General features: G+C 43.7%; 1 protein-coding gene across 3 annotated transcripts in view; it reads left to right on the forward strand.

The window, feature by feature from the left end:
* lrrk2 (leucine-rich repeat kinase 2) overlaps positions 1-14,444 on the forward strand; it is a 170,372-nt gene that overhangs the window by 138,858 nt on the left and 17,070 nt on the right. For all 3 annotated transcript variants that reach the window (XM_068059026.1, XM_068059027.1, XM_068059028.1), the window contains 3 exons: positions 539-709; positions 3,481-3,581; positions 10,310-10,504. In XM_068059026.1, coding sequence (XP_067915127.1) covers positions 539-709; positions 3,481-3,581; positions 10,310-10,504 — 467 coding nt within the window. The remainder of the gene's footprint in view (positions 1-538; positions 710-3,480; positions 3,582-10,309; positions 10,505-14,444) is intronic.

The following is a 14,444-nucleotide window of genomic DNA, read 5'->3' on the forward strand; positions in this document are numbered from 1 at the left end:
GTTTCCCCAGCAGTATGTCTTTACCCATCTTTCAAAAAAAAAACCTCTCCCATCCCTACAGAATGACATTTCTAGTTCTCACACTAGCTATTTTTCTAACCTGTTGACTATCAGTGCTAAATTCGGGGCCATGTTTGTGGCACAGCATTATGCATACAATAAATTGTGTTGGAACTGACCAAACATATTTCACATTGAACTGTGGCAAGTAACTGAGTTTTGTGTAATATGTTTAGAAAGTTAAATATTGAGGAAACGAGCAGCCACTATTGCAATACTTCGGACAACAAAAACAATAAGCAGAATCACTTAAGATGCTTAAAGGGAGCTGGAAGTTTATTTGGGAAGTGAGTATTAGGATTATGGAGAAAAGTTGGAAATTGGAATGCAGTAAAATGGTGGAGTGAATTCAGTGGCCAAAACTGTGTCCTGCTTTTGCTAAAGTTGTACCTGTGATTTAGAGGAATGATAAATAAATATCATAATATATTGATTAAGCATGTTTTCGAATTTGCATAATTTTTTTTTTATTTGTTAGGATTTCGAGCACCGGAGGTTGCAAAAGGAAATGTCATCTATAATCACCAGGCTGATGTGTATTCCTTTGGATTGCTTTTGTATGATATGATTACTAATGGTGAAAGAATCGCTATTGGAATGAAGTTTCCAAATGACTTTGATGAGATGGCGATTCAGGGGAAATTGCCAGGTAATTTTTTTTAAACCAGCTAATTACAAACAATTTTGATTTAACTTTTAAATGAAAATATTCTGAATCATTTCCTCTTCATTCCTGAGCTTTGTGCTGGAAATGTTGGCTAACTCACTCTGTAGGTGTTTCCAAGACCCTATCAAGAATATTGCTCAGCAACGTGACATACAGGGCCAGAATTTTAGATCCTGCTGAGGGTGGGAACAGAGGCCGCAGGCGCTGAAAATAGTGGCATCGGTTTCCCTTTGCCCTTCCCGCTACCGATAGATCTTATCAGGCTTGGGGAAGGCCGGCACTGGATACCCACCTGATTTGCAACTAAGTCCAATTAAGCTAGTTAAAGAGCTCACTGAAAGCTCGGAGAGGGCCATCTTGAGATTTTGATGGGGACGCACGGGCTGCACGTTGGGTCGGGACAGACCAGGTGCATGGAGGCAGCACACAGTGGGGAGCCAGTCATGACCACCCCAACAAATTAGGTGGGCCCCATGAAAGGGAGAATGGCTGAGAGAGACACTGAGCCATTGGCACACAGGTGCCATCGGGTGTGCACAGGTTGTGGGGAGAGTGTTGACTACATTCTAAGATAGTCACCCTCCTGGCATCGTGGGGGCATAAGAGTAGGGGCAAGGCTTTTAGACAAAATGAGAGGCCATCTGAACACAAGGAAGGCAGCAGCTGGTAATCTGAGAGCACGACTGTCAGATTTTGGGTCCAGTGGTGATGAGGAGTAGCATCCTGGAAGGCAGAGGGATGAGAGGTAGGAAGGCCATGGGGGCCATACCCCTGGCATAGGATCTACCCCTGAAGAAGGAGCTACCTTGGGATGACAGAGAACCAGAGCCGCAGGAGACTGTGACTCTCCAGGAAGATGGTCGCAGATTTGTGCCCTCATCCTGAAACCACACCCCTGCAGTACTGCTCTTCATGCCCTGTTAGTAACTGTCATAGTCACTGTGGCCTTGAACATTTTTGCCTCTGGGTCCTTCAAAGGATCAGCTTTGGACCTTGATGGGGTGTTGCAATCGGCAGTACACCACTGTATATCTCGCAGGTTACAGGTACCCTATTTGTAAGAGCTTGGCAGTGCATTCATTTCCAGATAGATGGGGCCTCGCAGGCACAGAGGGCATTGGGTTTTACCTCCATTGCTGGATTTCTTCAGGTGCAGGGCGTCATCGATTGCACCCATGTGGGCATCAAGGTATCAAGTGAGCGGCCAGTGTGATTCATCAACAGGAAGGGCTTTCACTCCCTCAACCTTCAGCTGCTCTGTGACCACAAGAGCTTCCTCCTTGTGTGTGCTCGCAGTACACTCCCACAAGGGTCTTGTTCATTGTTGTGGTCTGCTGTGCTCTTCATAACATGGCCATCTCGAAAGGTGTGGATCTTGGAGAGGGTGAAGCCCTGGAATAACACAGCACATCGGAGGAGGGGCACATGGAAGAGGAGGAGGAGGAGAAGTTGCAGAACACCGAGGTGCCCTAGCTACAGAGAGAAGTGACCGAGCCTAGCGCAGGACTCGAGGATCTCATGAGGATGCCATCAAGGTCAGGGATCCTCTGATCAAGGCATGCTTCAGCTGAGCCCTTCTAACCCAGGAGGATGGCATGGTCTAGAACTTTGAGCTGCCTGTGAGAACACTTCCATTAAAGACGCAGCCTGGAATAGATCCACTCTAACCACCAATGAAAGATGCACATCTGTCTAGAGGTTTCAATGTCCTTGTTCAAGGACCCTTAATCCCCTGCAGCACTTCACTCCTCATTTCCTGTCTCACTATTAAAGAGTGGAAGCTCACACCTCTGGCTTCATGCGCCAATATTTTAAATAGTGTTAAAAAATAGAATAAGTGAACATTTACAAGGGAGGCAAACCCCAGTGAACCACTCAGTGTTCGGCCCAACTTGGTGGCCTCTGCTGTCGGCCACTTCTATGCGGTACACCCCGCCTTATGGCCTCAATTCAGTGGAGAGTCCCACCCTCCTCCTGCCCCGATGACCGTTGGAATCAGCGCCTTGAAATTGACACGCTACCTGGCACCATTAATTTCGGGCCCCCCTTCTCCATACTCACCTTTGGGGCCCAAAAACATTCAGCCCCCAGAATCTTTGTTTCATGCATCTGGCTGCAAGACAAAAATTAAACTGTTCAAAATATTTGCTATAAATGGTCTTCCTGGCTGCTGATTTTTGTGAGACATTTGAGAGTTTGGGGAACCTAGTGCCATTAGTGCAATCTAAAAGTTTCTTTGAACTCATTCCTAATCAGACTTAATTGGTTGGTAGCCTGAGGAGTCAAAAAGCTATCTGTTGAGGAAGACAGCCTTGACTCACAAAAGATGGTTATCTCATTATCAAGCCAATTACTGAGAACTGTGATGAAATTATGACCTTCCATTTGCTAAGGCAAGGAGAAAGTTAGAGTGACATATAAAACCCTAATATCAAAAGGGCCTAGGCTCTGCAGACCTGACACACACTCGTATTGATTTTTGTTCCTCATGAAAATCTTTTGACATTTTAAAAACTGCTCAGCTTTCAAACAAAAGGTCATTGACCTGAAACATGAACTCAGTTTCTCTCTCCACTGATTCTACCTGACCTGAGCATTTTCTGTTTTTATTTTTGATTTCCCGCATCTCCAGTATTTTGCTTTTATATTTTTTATGGCCCTTGTAAGAGGTGGCCTTTTCACAGCCATCATTTACCTCAGTATGACATTAAGTACTATTAAATGTTTCCTAATCAGTGTTCAAATGTTTTTAGATCCGGTCAAAGAATTTAACTGTTCTCCATGGTTTGGTATCCAGAATTTAATTGATGATTGTCTGAAACAAAATCCTGAGGACAGGCCTACAGCTTCTCAGGTAAGATTATATAAAGGTTGAAAACTAAGCTGTAAGCACAGGCACCAAAATAGTCTACCCAATAATGATGTGCTTCGGTCAGCAAATGGAAGTTGGATGATACAGTTATGAAATTTGTAGATCACTTTCTATAAAATTGATGCAACAGTGACTACTATTGAGGATATAACCGTACAATGTAATTCACAGCTGACTGCACTCGTGACAGGAGGGGGTTTTGTGTTTGAGCATGTACTCGTATTCATATGTAGAAAGCCACTCCTGTCACATCCACAGATGGTGGGGACGCATGTATAAGTACACATGGACTCTGCATAGACTGAGCTTGATGTGCCAAATGGACTTTACTCACTCAGGCTATTGAGCTGCATTTTTGCAGCGAGCTTCAAAGATGGTAAGGCACACGCGCGAGATTTACTATGTGGAGCCGTGCGATATTCAGTGCAGCGGCTCATTTATGTGGCCCCCTGATGACGTGCAGGGGGCGGCTGCTCCGTGCCCAGCAATGGTGTTCGGTGCCACTGTGCAGACACCAGCACCATTTTTAAAGGGCTTCAAGCCCTTACATTGCATTTAAATTTTTTAAGTTATATGCACGACAAAATTAAAGTAAAAATTTAATACCAGACATAGGCCCTCTCGCCACCCCCCCCCATGACTAAACAGTTTATTAATTGCCCTCTCCCCCCAAAAAAACTTAACTTGCCATCCCGACCTTTCCCCCTCGCTGCCCCCCAAAGTTTATGAACTTTTATCTTCAACCCCTTCCACCATCCCCTCCACCAATCACAATAGTTTTTCTCGGCGGCCCCCCCCCCCCTGCCCTAAAAACGTACCTGCTGCCCCCTACCAACCAGTGTTCAGCCTCGGATCTCCAAACGGAAATCCGAAGGCACGGGAGTACTGACAATCGACTGGACGATGGCAGTAGAACAGCTGACAAGAGCAGGTAGGTCATTAGTTTATTAATTTAAATATTTAAATCCTGCTCTTGTCGCCGAGCAGTGCGGGGCCTGCCACGTGGCCTCGCCACCAGCGGTAATATGGGGCGGGGCCTTCCCGGCATCGAGGCCCACAGCGGGCCTCCCAGGAGGCATTTTCCGGCCCCACCCGCCAAGACCCCCAACGTCAGGGAGCTGGTAAAATTCGTCCTATTATGTTCGTAAATCGTGGAATTAAGCAGCGATCCAAGTGGAGCCAGTAGTGAGGAGCTGAAGGAAGCTCGAAAAACAACTCAGTTATTTTAACAGAGTAAGACATAGAAAAGAGAGTCAGGTTCTCCAAGGAGAAACCATTACGTTGTCACAGTCACTGATGCCAAAATCACAGATTTTATTCAATCTCATCTACATTTGGAATTATCACAATGTTTTTGTTGGTTTCCATTCTTCTGTTAGCTTTTCCACTTGTTTTTCCTTTTCTCCTGTATAGTTTTGTCCAGATTGCTGTGTTTTCTTGTTCACATTCTTGATCTTTTTAGCATCAAGTTTAGCATTATGAAATCCACTGTGTAGTTATGTTGCAATAAACGTTTATTCTAATATTTAAAAGTGAAATAACAGCCCAAATGGCTTTTAATATTCTATTGATACAAATGAACCTTTCATGAATTAGTGTACCTGGTTATTTGTTGAGAGTCAGTTGTGGGCAGGTTGAAAATCCAGGTTGGCTCTCAATACTACTAATCATTCACAAAAGGTAGCTTCCATTGATGTCACTTTCCCTATCACATAAAAATTATTATGGATTTCATATGTGAACTGTAAATGTTTCTGGATAATACTTAGAATTCCACTACATTTCATGTGACTTTCAAAAACAGGTAATATCAGCCACGCCAGGCATTTTTCATAGTTTGCTTAACCGTTAAACAGGCTGATTCATGGATAATAATATTTAAAGAAGCGATAGGTGATATTGAATAGCAAAAACACATCCGAGTGGTTCACAGGACACTAATCAAACAAATCAAGCAGATGAGACCCTTTGAATTCTTCTTACAGCACTTGAGATGAAATATTTGTCAGAACAAAATTAGCACTCAGTTCTCAGCAAAAACAGTATTGATTATATAATCACATTTATGGAGCCTAGTTCTTTCCCATAAAATGTACAAAATAAATCAAACTGCTAATATACCAAATGTCCTATTCCTTTTTATAGTCATAATTCCTTTCAAAAACAGTCTTTGAAGGCCTGCCTGTTGGATAAAGGTGATCGGACGAACAATACAACAATCTTGAAATCTGTAGACACAAAGGCATGCAGAGGACTATAGCAGGCGTTTAGACACACTTCATTCACATCTGATTCAAAGTATTTTTAACTAAATTTATCTGTGAGCAAGCAGGCTGACTTTTAATGAAAATGGGATCTGGATTTTGAGTGCTGTTTAGAAAATGTTATTAAACAATTAAATGACAACAAAAGAAACCATTCAAAATCTTAAAAGAGCAAGAGGGAAATAAAATGGTCCTTCTCATCAGAAAGACCAGCAATAAGTGAATACTTTCTGAGATCTGTATAAATACTTGTCATAGCAAGTGGCAGGATCAAGGATCGTAAGATTTCATATGGTAAAGTGGAAAATTTATTCTTAAATTTGAGCTGCCTGTGATTAATTGTACTTAAATTATTTGATGTAGCTAACCTGGTGTGAATAAATAGATGGCTGTGGCAAACACCTCAGTCTTCAACACTAAGGTGTCAATCTTATAAGGTCTGTCACTAGGAGTCTTATTTTAGTATCATAGTTTCTTTAAAATTCTTGTGTAACGCAACTCCCGGTGTATGATACTATCCTGTGTGGTGCTGAATTCCATCTTTCCTGGATGTTTGTTTAAAACCGTTGTTAGCTATTGCTTTTAGATCTTGCAAAAATAATGATTTAGGCTGGGCAGGAGGAGAATTTATCTTACAAAACAATTTTGTAGCGATGTATTAGAAAAAAACTCTCTCTATTGCTCGATAATAATGAGAAAGGGTAAGGCCTCCAGTCTATTGTTCCCATTGCCCTAAGCGCTATAAATGGCACAGGATATAGATGATGACAGCTGTTTAAAAAAATATTTTTTCAACCTAGTATGAAGATTTTATTGAATAGACGTATTTACATGATTTTTGAGTAAAATGATATGCTTATCTTTATTTGTTTTCAGCCTTGCATTTTCACCTAAAGTTCATTATTAGGATCACTAGAAGGCGTCACAAATCTTTCATATATTTTGTTTTTGTAGTGGTGACTTTAAATCGGATTAATCCGAAATCCAATTCTATTTCCTGCAATAAATCAGCTGAACCCAGCTTTTTAAACTATTTTTATTGTGTGGGTCTGGTTTACATTAAAACTGATTCAGAAAGCTTCACTTAGCTCATGGCTATTTAGTATTAAAAAAAAAATAAACTGGTGGCAAAATTGCAACTCAATGTTTTATTCTACTTCCTTATATAATCACAGCATCTCTGTTATATCATCCAACATATCTTGTTTTCTATCTGTCCTGTCATCAGTTTCATTGAATTTCTCATCCTCAATGTAAGCTGTAGTTGAAGGTTAGAGATAGTTCTAGATGAATGAAGATTTTCTCTCTCTACTAAATTGCAGAAAAATTGTTAATGTTTTCTGTAGAGTCTGGCAGAGTTGCAGCATTGAATCATAAAGTCATGCGTTCAAACCACACTCCAGAACCTGACCACATCATCTAGCCAGCAGTGCTGAAGAAATGCTACATGGGCAGAGTTAGAGTCCTTTGGATGAACCAGAGCTACACCTACCTGCTCTCGTAGTTATACTAGTGTGGGGAAAAAATATCCCTTTTCTTTATTTTAGTTCGGACAAGACAACCAGTCTGGTGAGACGGGGACAACAGCCAAAGTAAAGTCAATCAACCAGACTTTATTAAGATAATATTTAACAATAGGCAAGGAGCAATGACTGTCCATGGGTCCTTGCTTTCCTGAAACTGTTGGGCTCTAGACGATGTTCTCCCCCTCTGTTTCTTTTCATCTGCTCTTCACTGGTAACCAGAGTACCTCGGACAGGCTCTGAGGATTTTTATACAATTCTAATTGCATATTCTGGTGGTTCAGTCACTGGTTTTAATTCTGGGGGTTAGGTGGAAATTTCCATTTGTTGGAGGGCACTTTTTGCCCTAATACACACAAATCCATACCACAAAACCTTTGGCACAAAATTTAGTGTCTGAGAGGCAAATGCTTATCTTGTCATAAAGGAGCTGCTCTTCTGTGTTTGGGGTTAAGGGAAATTCTAGGAGCAGATCATGTTTGGCTAATCTAATTGAATCTTTTAATGAAGTAAGAGAGAAGATTGATGAAAGGAATGCAGTGGATGTTGTTTGTATGGTTTTTAAGTACCACCTGGTGACAAAGTACCAGATAAAAGGATGATTAACAAAATTGAGGTTCATGGAATAGGGGGATCAATGTCAACTTGGATAAAAAATTGGCTTAAGGATGGAAAACAGTGAGTCATGGTAAATGGTTGTTTTCCAAGCTGGGGAATGGTAGATAGTTTCCCAAGGGTCAGTGCTAGGACCACTTTTTTGAAATATATAAATGACTTGGATATTGGATAACACAGTAAAATTTCAAAATTTGCTGATGACACCAAACGTAGAGGTGTGGGCAACAGTGCGAATGATACCAGTCGACTGCAGCAAGACATAGATAGGCTAGCAGAGTGGGCAGACATGGCTGACGGAATTTAATACAGAGAAGTATGAGGTGATGCATTTTGGCAAAAGGGATAGGGAAAGGCCATTTGGACCTAAGGGTACAGTTCTAAAGAGTGTGCTGGGACATGGGGACCTGGAGATGCATGTGCATAGATCTTTGAAGGTGACAGGACATATTGAGAGAGTGGTCAGTAAAGCATATGGGATCTTGGGCTTCATAAATGGAGGTATTGAGTACAAAAGCAAGGAAGTTATGCTGAGCCTTTAGAAGGTTCTTGTTAGGCCACAGCTAGAGTATTGCATCCAGTTCTGGTCACCACACTTTAGGAAGGATATGAGGGTCCTTGAGAGAATGCAGAGGAAATTTACCAGAATGGTTCCAGGGATGGAGGATTTTAGCAACAAGGTTAGGTTGGAGAAACTGGGGTGGTTCTTCTTGGAGCAAAGGAGGTCAAAGGGAGATCTGATAGAGGTGTACAAGATTATGACAGGTTTAGGTAAGGTAAACAAAGAAAAGCTGTTCCCATTGGCTGATGGTACAAGGACTAGGGTACACAGATTGAACATTTTTGGGTAAAAGATGCAGTTGGGGTGTGAAGAAGAGCTTAATTATGCAGCGATGGTAAAGGACCTGGAACTCGTTGCCCACGAGGGTGGTGGAAGCAGAAACAATGAATGATTTCAAAAGGAAACGGGATACGCAATTGAAGGAAATAAACTATCAGGGCTACGGGGATGCAGTGGGGGAATGGGACTGAATGAATTGTTCTGCAGAGGGGCAGGATGGACCCAATGAGCTGAATGGCCTCCTTCTGTGCTGTAATGACTCTATGGGCTGGATTTTAGTTATGGGGTCGGGTGCATATCCAGGTCCTGGCTCATGACTTTGACGCCTAACGCCTGACACAACTTTTTTACAAACTGGCCAATTAGTGACCAGAGCATGCTTGCCATCCAATTAAGGACAGTGGGTGGGACCCTGAGGCTGGAGATCCAATAGGAGGTCCTCCAGCACTCTGATTGGCAGCCCTACAGTCAAGAGATGGGAGCTGCCAATATATGTAGGAGAGAGAGGGTACCTCAAGATGGAGACACCCTCTGAAGACTTTTGGAAAACGTTAGGTTAAAATTGGCTCAGCTGCCAGACCGGTATTGTCGAGGGGGAATCCCCTCCACAGGTTGGCCTACGGCCGCAGATGTGGCCACCTCACAATCACGGCCACGGGGTGGCTGGAGCTGGGAGGTGAAATATATCAAAAATGGAGCGCTAGCCCCCTGGTCGGCGGCCAGGAGGCCGCCTCCATTCCTGGGCTGTGTTTTGGGCTCAGTGGGGGGCCCCATGCCGATTGGAAAATTCCGTAGCCGTAATAGACCCTTAATGCTTGCAGGCAGGTAGCCTTTCCCCCCGCAAACCGGCATATTCCAAAATGGCCCAGAGGCGGGAACACGCTGGAAAACCAGCAGGCTAGCTGGTGGCGGGAAGTTGCGGGTCCATCCGCATCCAACTCCTGCCTCTGCGGCTGTTTAAATATTTGGCCCTATGACTGACAGATTGGACAGATCCTTAATTTCCTTTAGTTATACGTATCTGACCCGAGAGTGCTTGCTGACGATGTTTTCCGACCCCATCAATCATGATATTCACTAAAAATATAAATTTAAGGGGAAAAAGAAGAACAGCAGTGCCGCCAGGCATCAAATTCACAGTAATGGAATGTGAAGATGCATAACTGATTCCTCGACTCCATATAGTTGCCCATCTGCGCTGTACTTCTGCTTAATGGAAAGGAATACTAAGGAAGGCGTCCTCACTGGATCACTATCACTTGCCCCTGACAGCTAAATCTAGAGCAATTTAGTGGTTTGTGGCAGCCCAGCTGTCCTTCTACTTGGTTGCAGTGGTCTATAGGTTTCAAGAGACTTGGTGGGGGAAATAATATGCAAAACAAAATGTACATGTTCATTGCAAATGGAGCCAATAAATACTGTCTCTCTTTTGATTTGTATTCTTATGTGTCCTTTTTTTGCCTACAGGTGTATGAGACTCTGAACTCAGTGGAGCTACTTTGTTTGAAGAGAAGGATGACAGTACCCAGCAATCTCACAGCAGAATGTATGGTAGCTACCAAACCAAATTGCAGAAAGCCTACTATCTGGATTGGCAGTGGAAAAAGAGACAAGGCGCAACTCTCCTGCTTAGAACTGGATACTGTTGGGCAGGCTGTTGTGGTATGTGTATAGGAGAAAATGTAACATTTCACTAGAAATAAATTGAAACTCCAATAAGGAGCATTGAGTATTGCTTAGTAAGGAACTGGTAGATTTGCAAAGAATATTTATTGTCCTAAGTTAAAGAGACTTTGCCTTTTGAATATTATGTTATTCCTTTACTTGGTTGCACTTTTAATTTTGTTTTAAATTTGGAGCTTTCTACTTATGAGCTTGCTGTCTTCTGTCTGCTTAGTATTTAGAAAGGTAGGTTTGTGAGTTGGTGGGGTGGCATATAAACAATTTCAAATGACCCTGACCGTCAATGATATCTTGTTGAAAGCTATGGGCTGAACTTAATGGGACCCCCAGAGACGGGTTAGAAGGTAGAGGGGCCCATAGAATTGCGAAGGAAGGCAGGGGGCAGGCAGCCTGTCACCCTTCCGCCATACTGTGATTAAGTCGGGGGTGGGAAACGCCGAAGTTGGACTTCCAGTGCAGAAACCAATTGAGGTCCTTATTTGGCCAATCAGTCACCACTTAAGCCTCTTCGCACCACCACTGGAATTAAACCAGCAGCGGGAGGGAGGGCCTCTGCCACGCGGTGAGGCCAGCTAGTAAAATGACCTCCCTGTGAGCTTGGTGGTTAGGTGCCTTCTCTGTGGGCAATCTATGGCCCATGGAGGGACCCCGGTGGCAAAGGCCACCCCTCCTGTACTCCCCCACCCCCGCTGTTGCCGGGGCCTGCCGGACTGGCCTTGGCGATCCCACCTCACTTACCTCTGGTCCGGGGCTCCAGCACTGGGCCTGCTCCCAGGCCTCCTGCAGTACCACCACTTACGGTGGCACTGCCAATGCTACTGAGCTGCTGGCCCTCTGATTGGCCAGCAGCTCTTGTAGGCGCGATCCGTATCTTTAAAGGGATGGAAATCCCGGCGCCGCGCACAAATGCCTGAGCGCAATTGAATCGTGTCGATGGGGCTCCAAAAGACTGAGGCGGGATTCCCCTTGCCTTTCCAGCCTGGCGCTGGGAGCCCAGTGGTATGACTAAATTCAGCCCCATGTATGCACAGCTCATAGCAGACTTTTATTTTGATAGTAACACCAAAAAATTAAGTGAATAAAAAGCAAGGTGAAGGGAGCCGGAGGGGAGGGAGCTCAGATTCAGCAGAACTTAAAGTTCAGCCCTGTGTCAATTTTGTGAAATTCTCATTTTTGTTATCCTTCACATACAAATGAATGGGCAGTTACTAACTGGGGAGATGACAAATCCTTTTGAAGACTTTTTAACATTATCACAATAACCATCAAAGCCAAACAGTATCTCCCTCAGTTGATTGCTATGGGCCTTTTTCTGCTTTTGTACATTTTTTGTCTTTCATAGTTTAATTAGTTATATCTGGATTTTATTTTGTGTCTGAAATTCCTTTTTAAATGGAGAAGAGGCCTTGTAGGTTTGCTCAGTGATTTATTTTCAGTTTCTGGCTGCTCTGGCTTTGATATACAAGGTTCTGTTTTAGCGCCGGCTTCTGAACTCTGATGTCAGGACCAAATGGGGGTCCCAAGCCCGCACCTGCCGGCAGCGGGACCAGCTCAGCGATTTTACTGGAGGCGGCCTGCTAATTGGCACTGCTGGGCCTGTCATCCTGTTCAGGTCGATGGGCCGGCAACATCAAGAGCCTGCCCTATCAGAGGGCCAGCAGCTCTGAAGCCTCAGCATTGCCACCAGGAGAGGTGGGCACTACTGAGGTGGATCAGAGACCTTGGGGGAGGAACTTCAAGATGGAGACACCCCAGAGAGGTTTATAAAAATTTAAATTTAGGGTGCTGAGGGCAGTAGACTCCACAGATGGAGGAGAACCCCATCCAGATGACCCATTGGGGCCACGGGGGCATCCCCTGCTGCCCGCAGCACGCTCTTTGGACTATGGAACCTCCTGGACCCTGGGCTGCTGCAGGGAGGCTGCCTCCATGATGCTGGTGGCCTTCCTGTGTAGCAGGTAAAATTCTGCCCACGGTGTCGTCCCCTAACCTGAGTCCTTTGATGCAGCTTGTGTCAAGAGGTTTAGTTGCTTTAATATTAACATTGACACCAGTTAATGCCAAGGACCAAATTTAACATTTTAATTGTGGCTACCTGGCCTGTCCCCTTGTATTATCTTAGTGTGTAATGTACCTTCTGTTTCAGACCCTCAGAAGAGTTTGCAAGAATGATCAAAACATTGGCTAGCAATTCTGTGTGATGTTAGACACACTCTGAGTGAGACCACAGATTTCAGTTCATATCTGAAACACGAAGTCAGAAAGAGAACTGAGCAAGGACCATAGGCAGTCCTTTGACCATACTATTGTCATGGCAGCATCAGGCTAGTTATACATTGTATTGACTCAGTACCTTTAGGAGAAAGAATTGGTATTCTCTGTCCTTCATATCATTGGTAGTTGGCACTAGAGTAAAGCTTTTATTGTCCTAGAAGAGGAGAGGAGGAGCTAGCAATTAAGGGCTTTGGCATTGGATAAAGACCTCAGGAAGGGATCTATGAATTGTGCCTCTATATGGGAAATATTGATTGACTTGCGCTATATTTTTCACCTCAAGGGCAATTAGAGATGAGTAATAAATGCTGGCCTAGCCAGCGATGCTCACATCTCGTGAAAGAATTTTAAAAAAAAGTTGCCAGATACTCTGTTCACCACCTGTTGCAAACTGAAACAATGATCCCAACTGAAGTGGCTAAAGTAATTTTATTGACTTCCTTTTACTGTGCAATTCTTTCATACATGAGTCAAGAAGAACTGACTGTTGTTGAGGAATATTGATCTTGGGTCTTATCGCCTTAAGGAACATTGGACAAGGAATCTTTTCTTTGTCGCACTCCATATTGAATTTAGCAACCCATTCTGTTCTTGATGTACAGATTTTTCTCTACATTTTGTCTTCTGGTCCCCATGTAACATTCTACCAAAATGAATCTTCAAAGTGAACAGTGTTTTCATGTCTAATTAACTACAAATTGATGAAAAGCATTGGCATGACCCCAGTGGCACAGTGCATTTTTGCAGTTTTCCATTCATTAGCAGACCCAGGCTCTGTTTCAACTTACTGTTATGCAGATAACTTTCTTCATCAGAATTGAAGTTCTTATACTTTTAAACTTCAATTTTTTTTTTCATTTTGTTCATGGGATGTGAATGTTGCTGGCAAGACCAGCATTTGTTGCCCATCCCTAATTGCCCTTGAGAAGGTGGTGATGAGCCACCTTCTTGAACTGCTGCAGTCCATGTGGTTTAGGTACACTCACAGTGCTGTTAGGTAGGGAACTCAAGGTTTTTGACCCAGTGACAGTGAAGGAACTGTCAGGACTGTGTGTGACTTGGATTGGATCTTGCAGGTAGTGGTGTTCCCATGTCTCTGCTGCCCTTGTCTTTCTATGTGGTAGAGGTTGCAGGTTTGGAAGGTGCTTTCGAAGGAGGCTTGGCAAATTGCTGCAGTGCATCTTGTAGATGATATACACTGCTGCCACTGTATGCCAGTGATTGAGGGAATAAATATCTAAGGGGGTGGATGGGATGCCGATCAAGCAGGCTGCTTTGTCTTGGATGGTTTCGAGCTTATTGTGTGTTGCTCGAACTGCACTCATCCAGGCAAATGGAGAGTATTCCTGACCTGTGCCTAGAAAATGGTGGACAGGCTTTGGGGAGTCAGGAGATGAGTTACTCACCGCAGGATTCCTAGACTCTGACTTGGTCTTGTAGCCACAGTATATTTATGGCTGGTCCAGTTAAAGTTTTTGGTCAATGGTAATGCTCCAGGGTGCCGATGGTGGGGGCTTCAGTAATGGTATTGCCATTGAATATCAAGGGAAGATAGTTAAAATTCTCTCTTTTTTGCGATGGCCATTGCCTGCCACATGTGTTACTTACCAGTTATCAGACCAAACCTGAATGTTGTCCATGTCTT

Source organism: Heterodontus francisci, chromosome 27 (assembly GCF_036365525.1).
Source record: "Heterodontus francisci isolate sHetFra1 chromosome 27, sHetFra1.hap1, whole genome shotgun sequence".
Lineage (NCBI taxonomy): Eukaryota > Metazoa > Chordata > Chondrichthyes > Heterodontiformes > Heterodontidae > Heterodontus > Heterodontus francisci.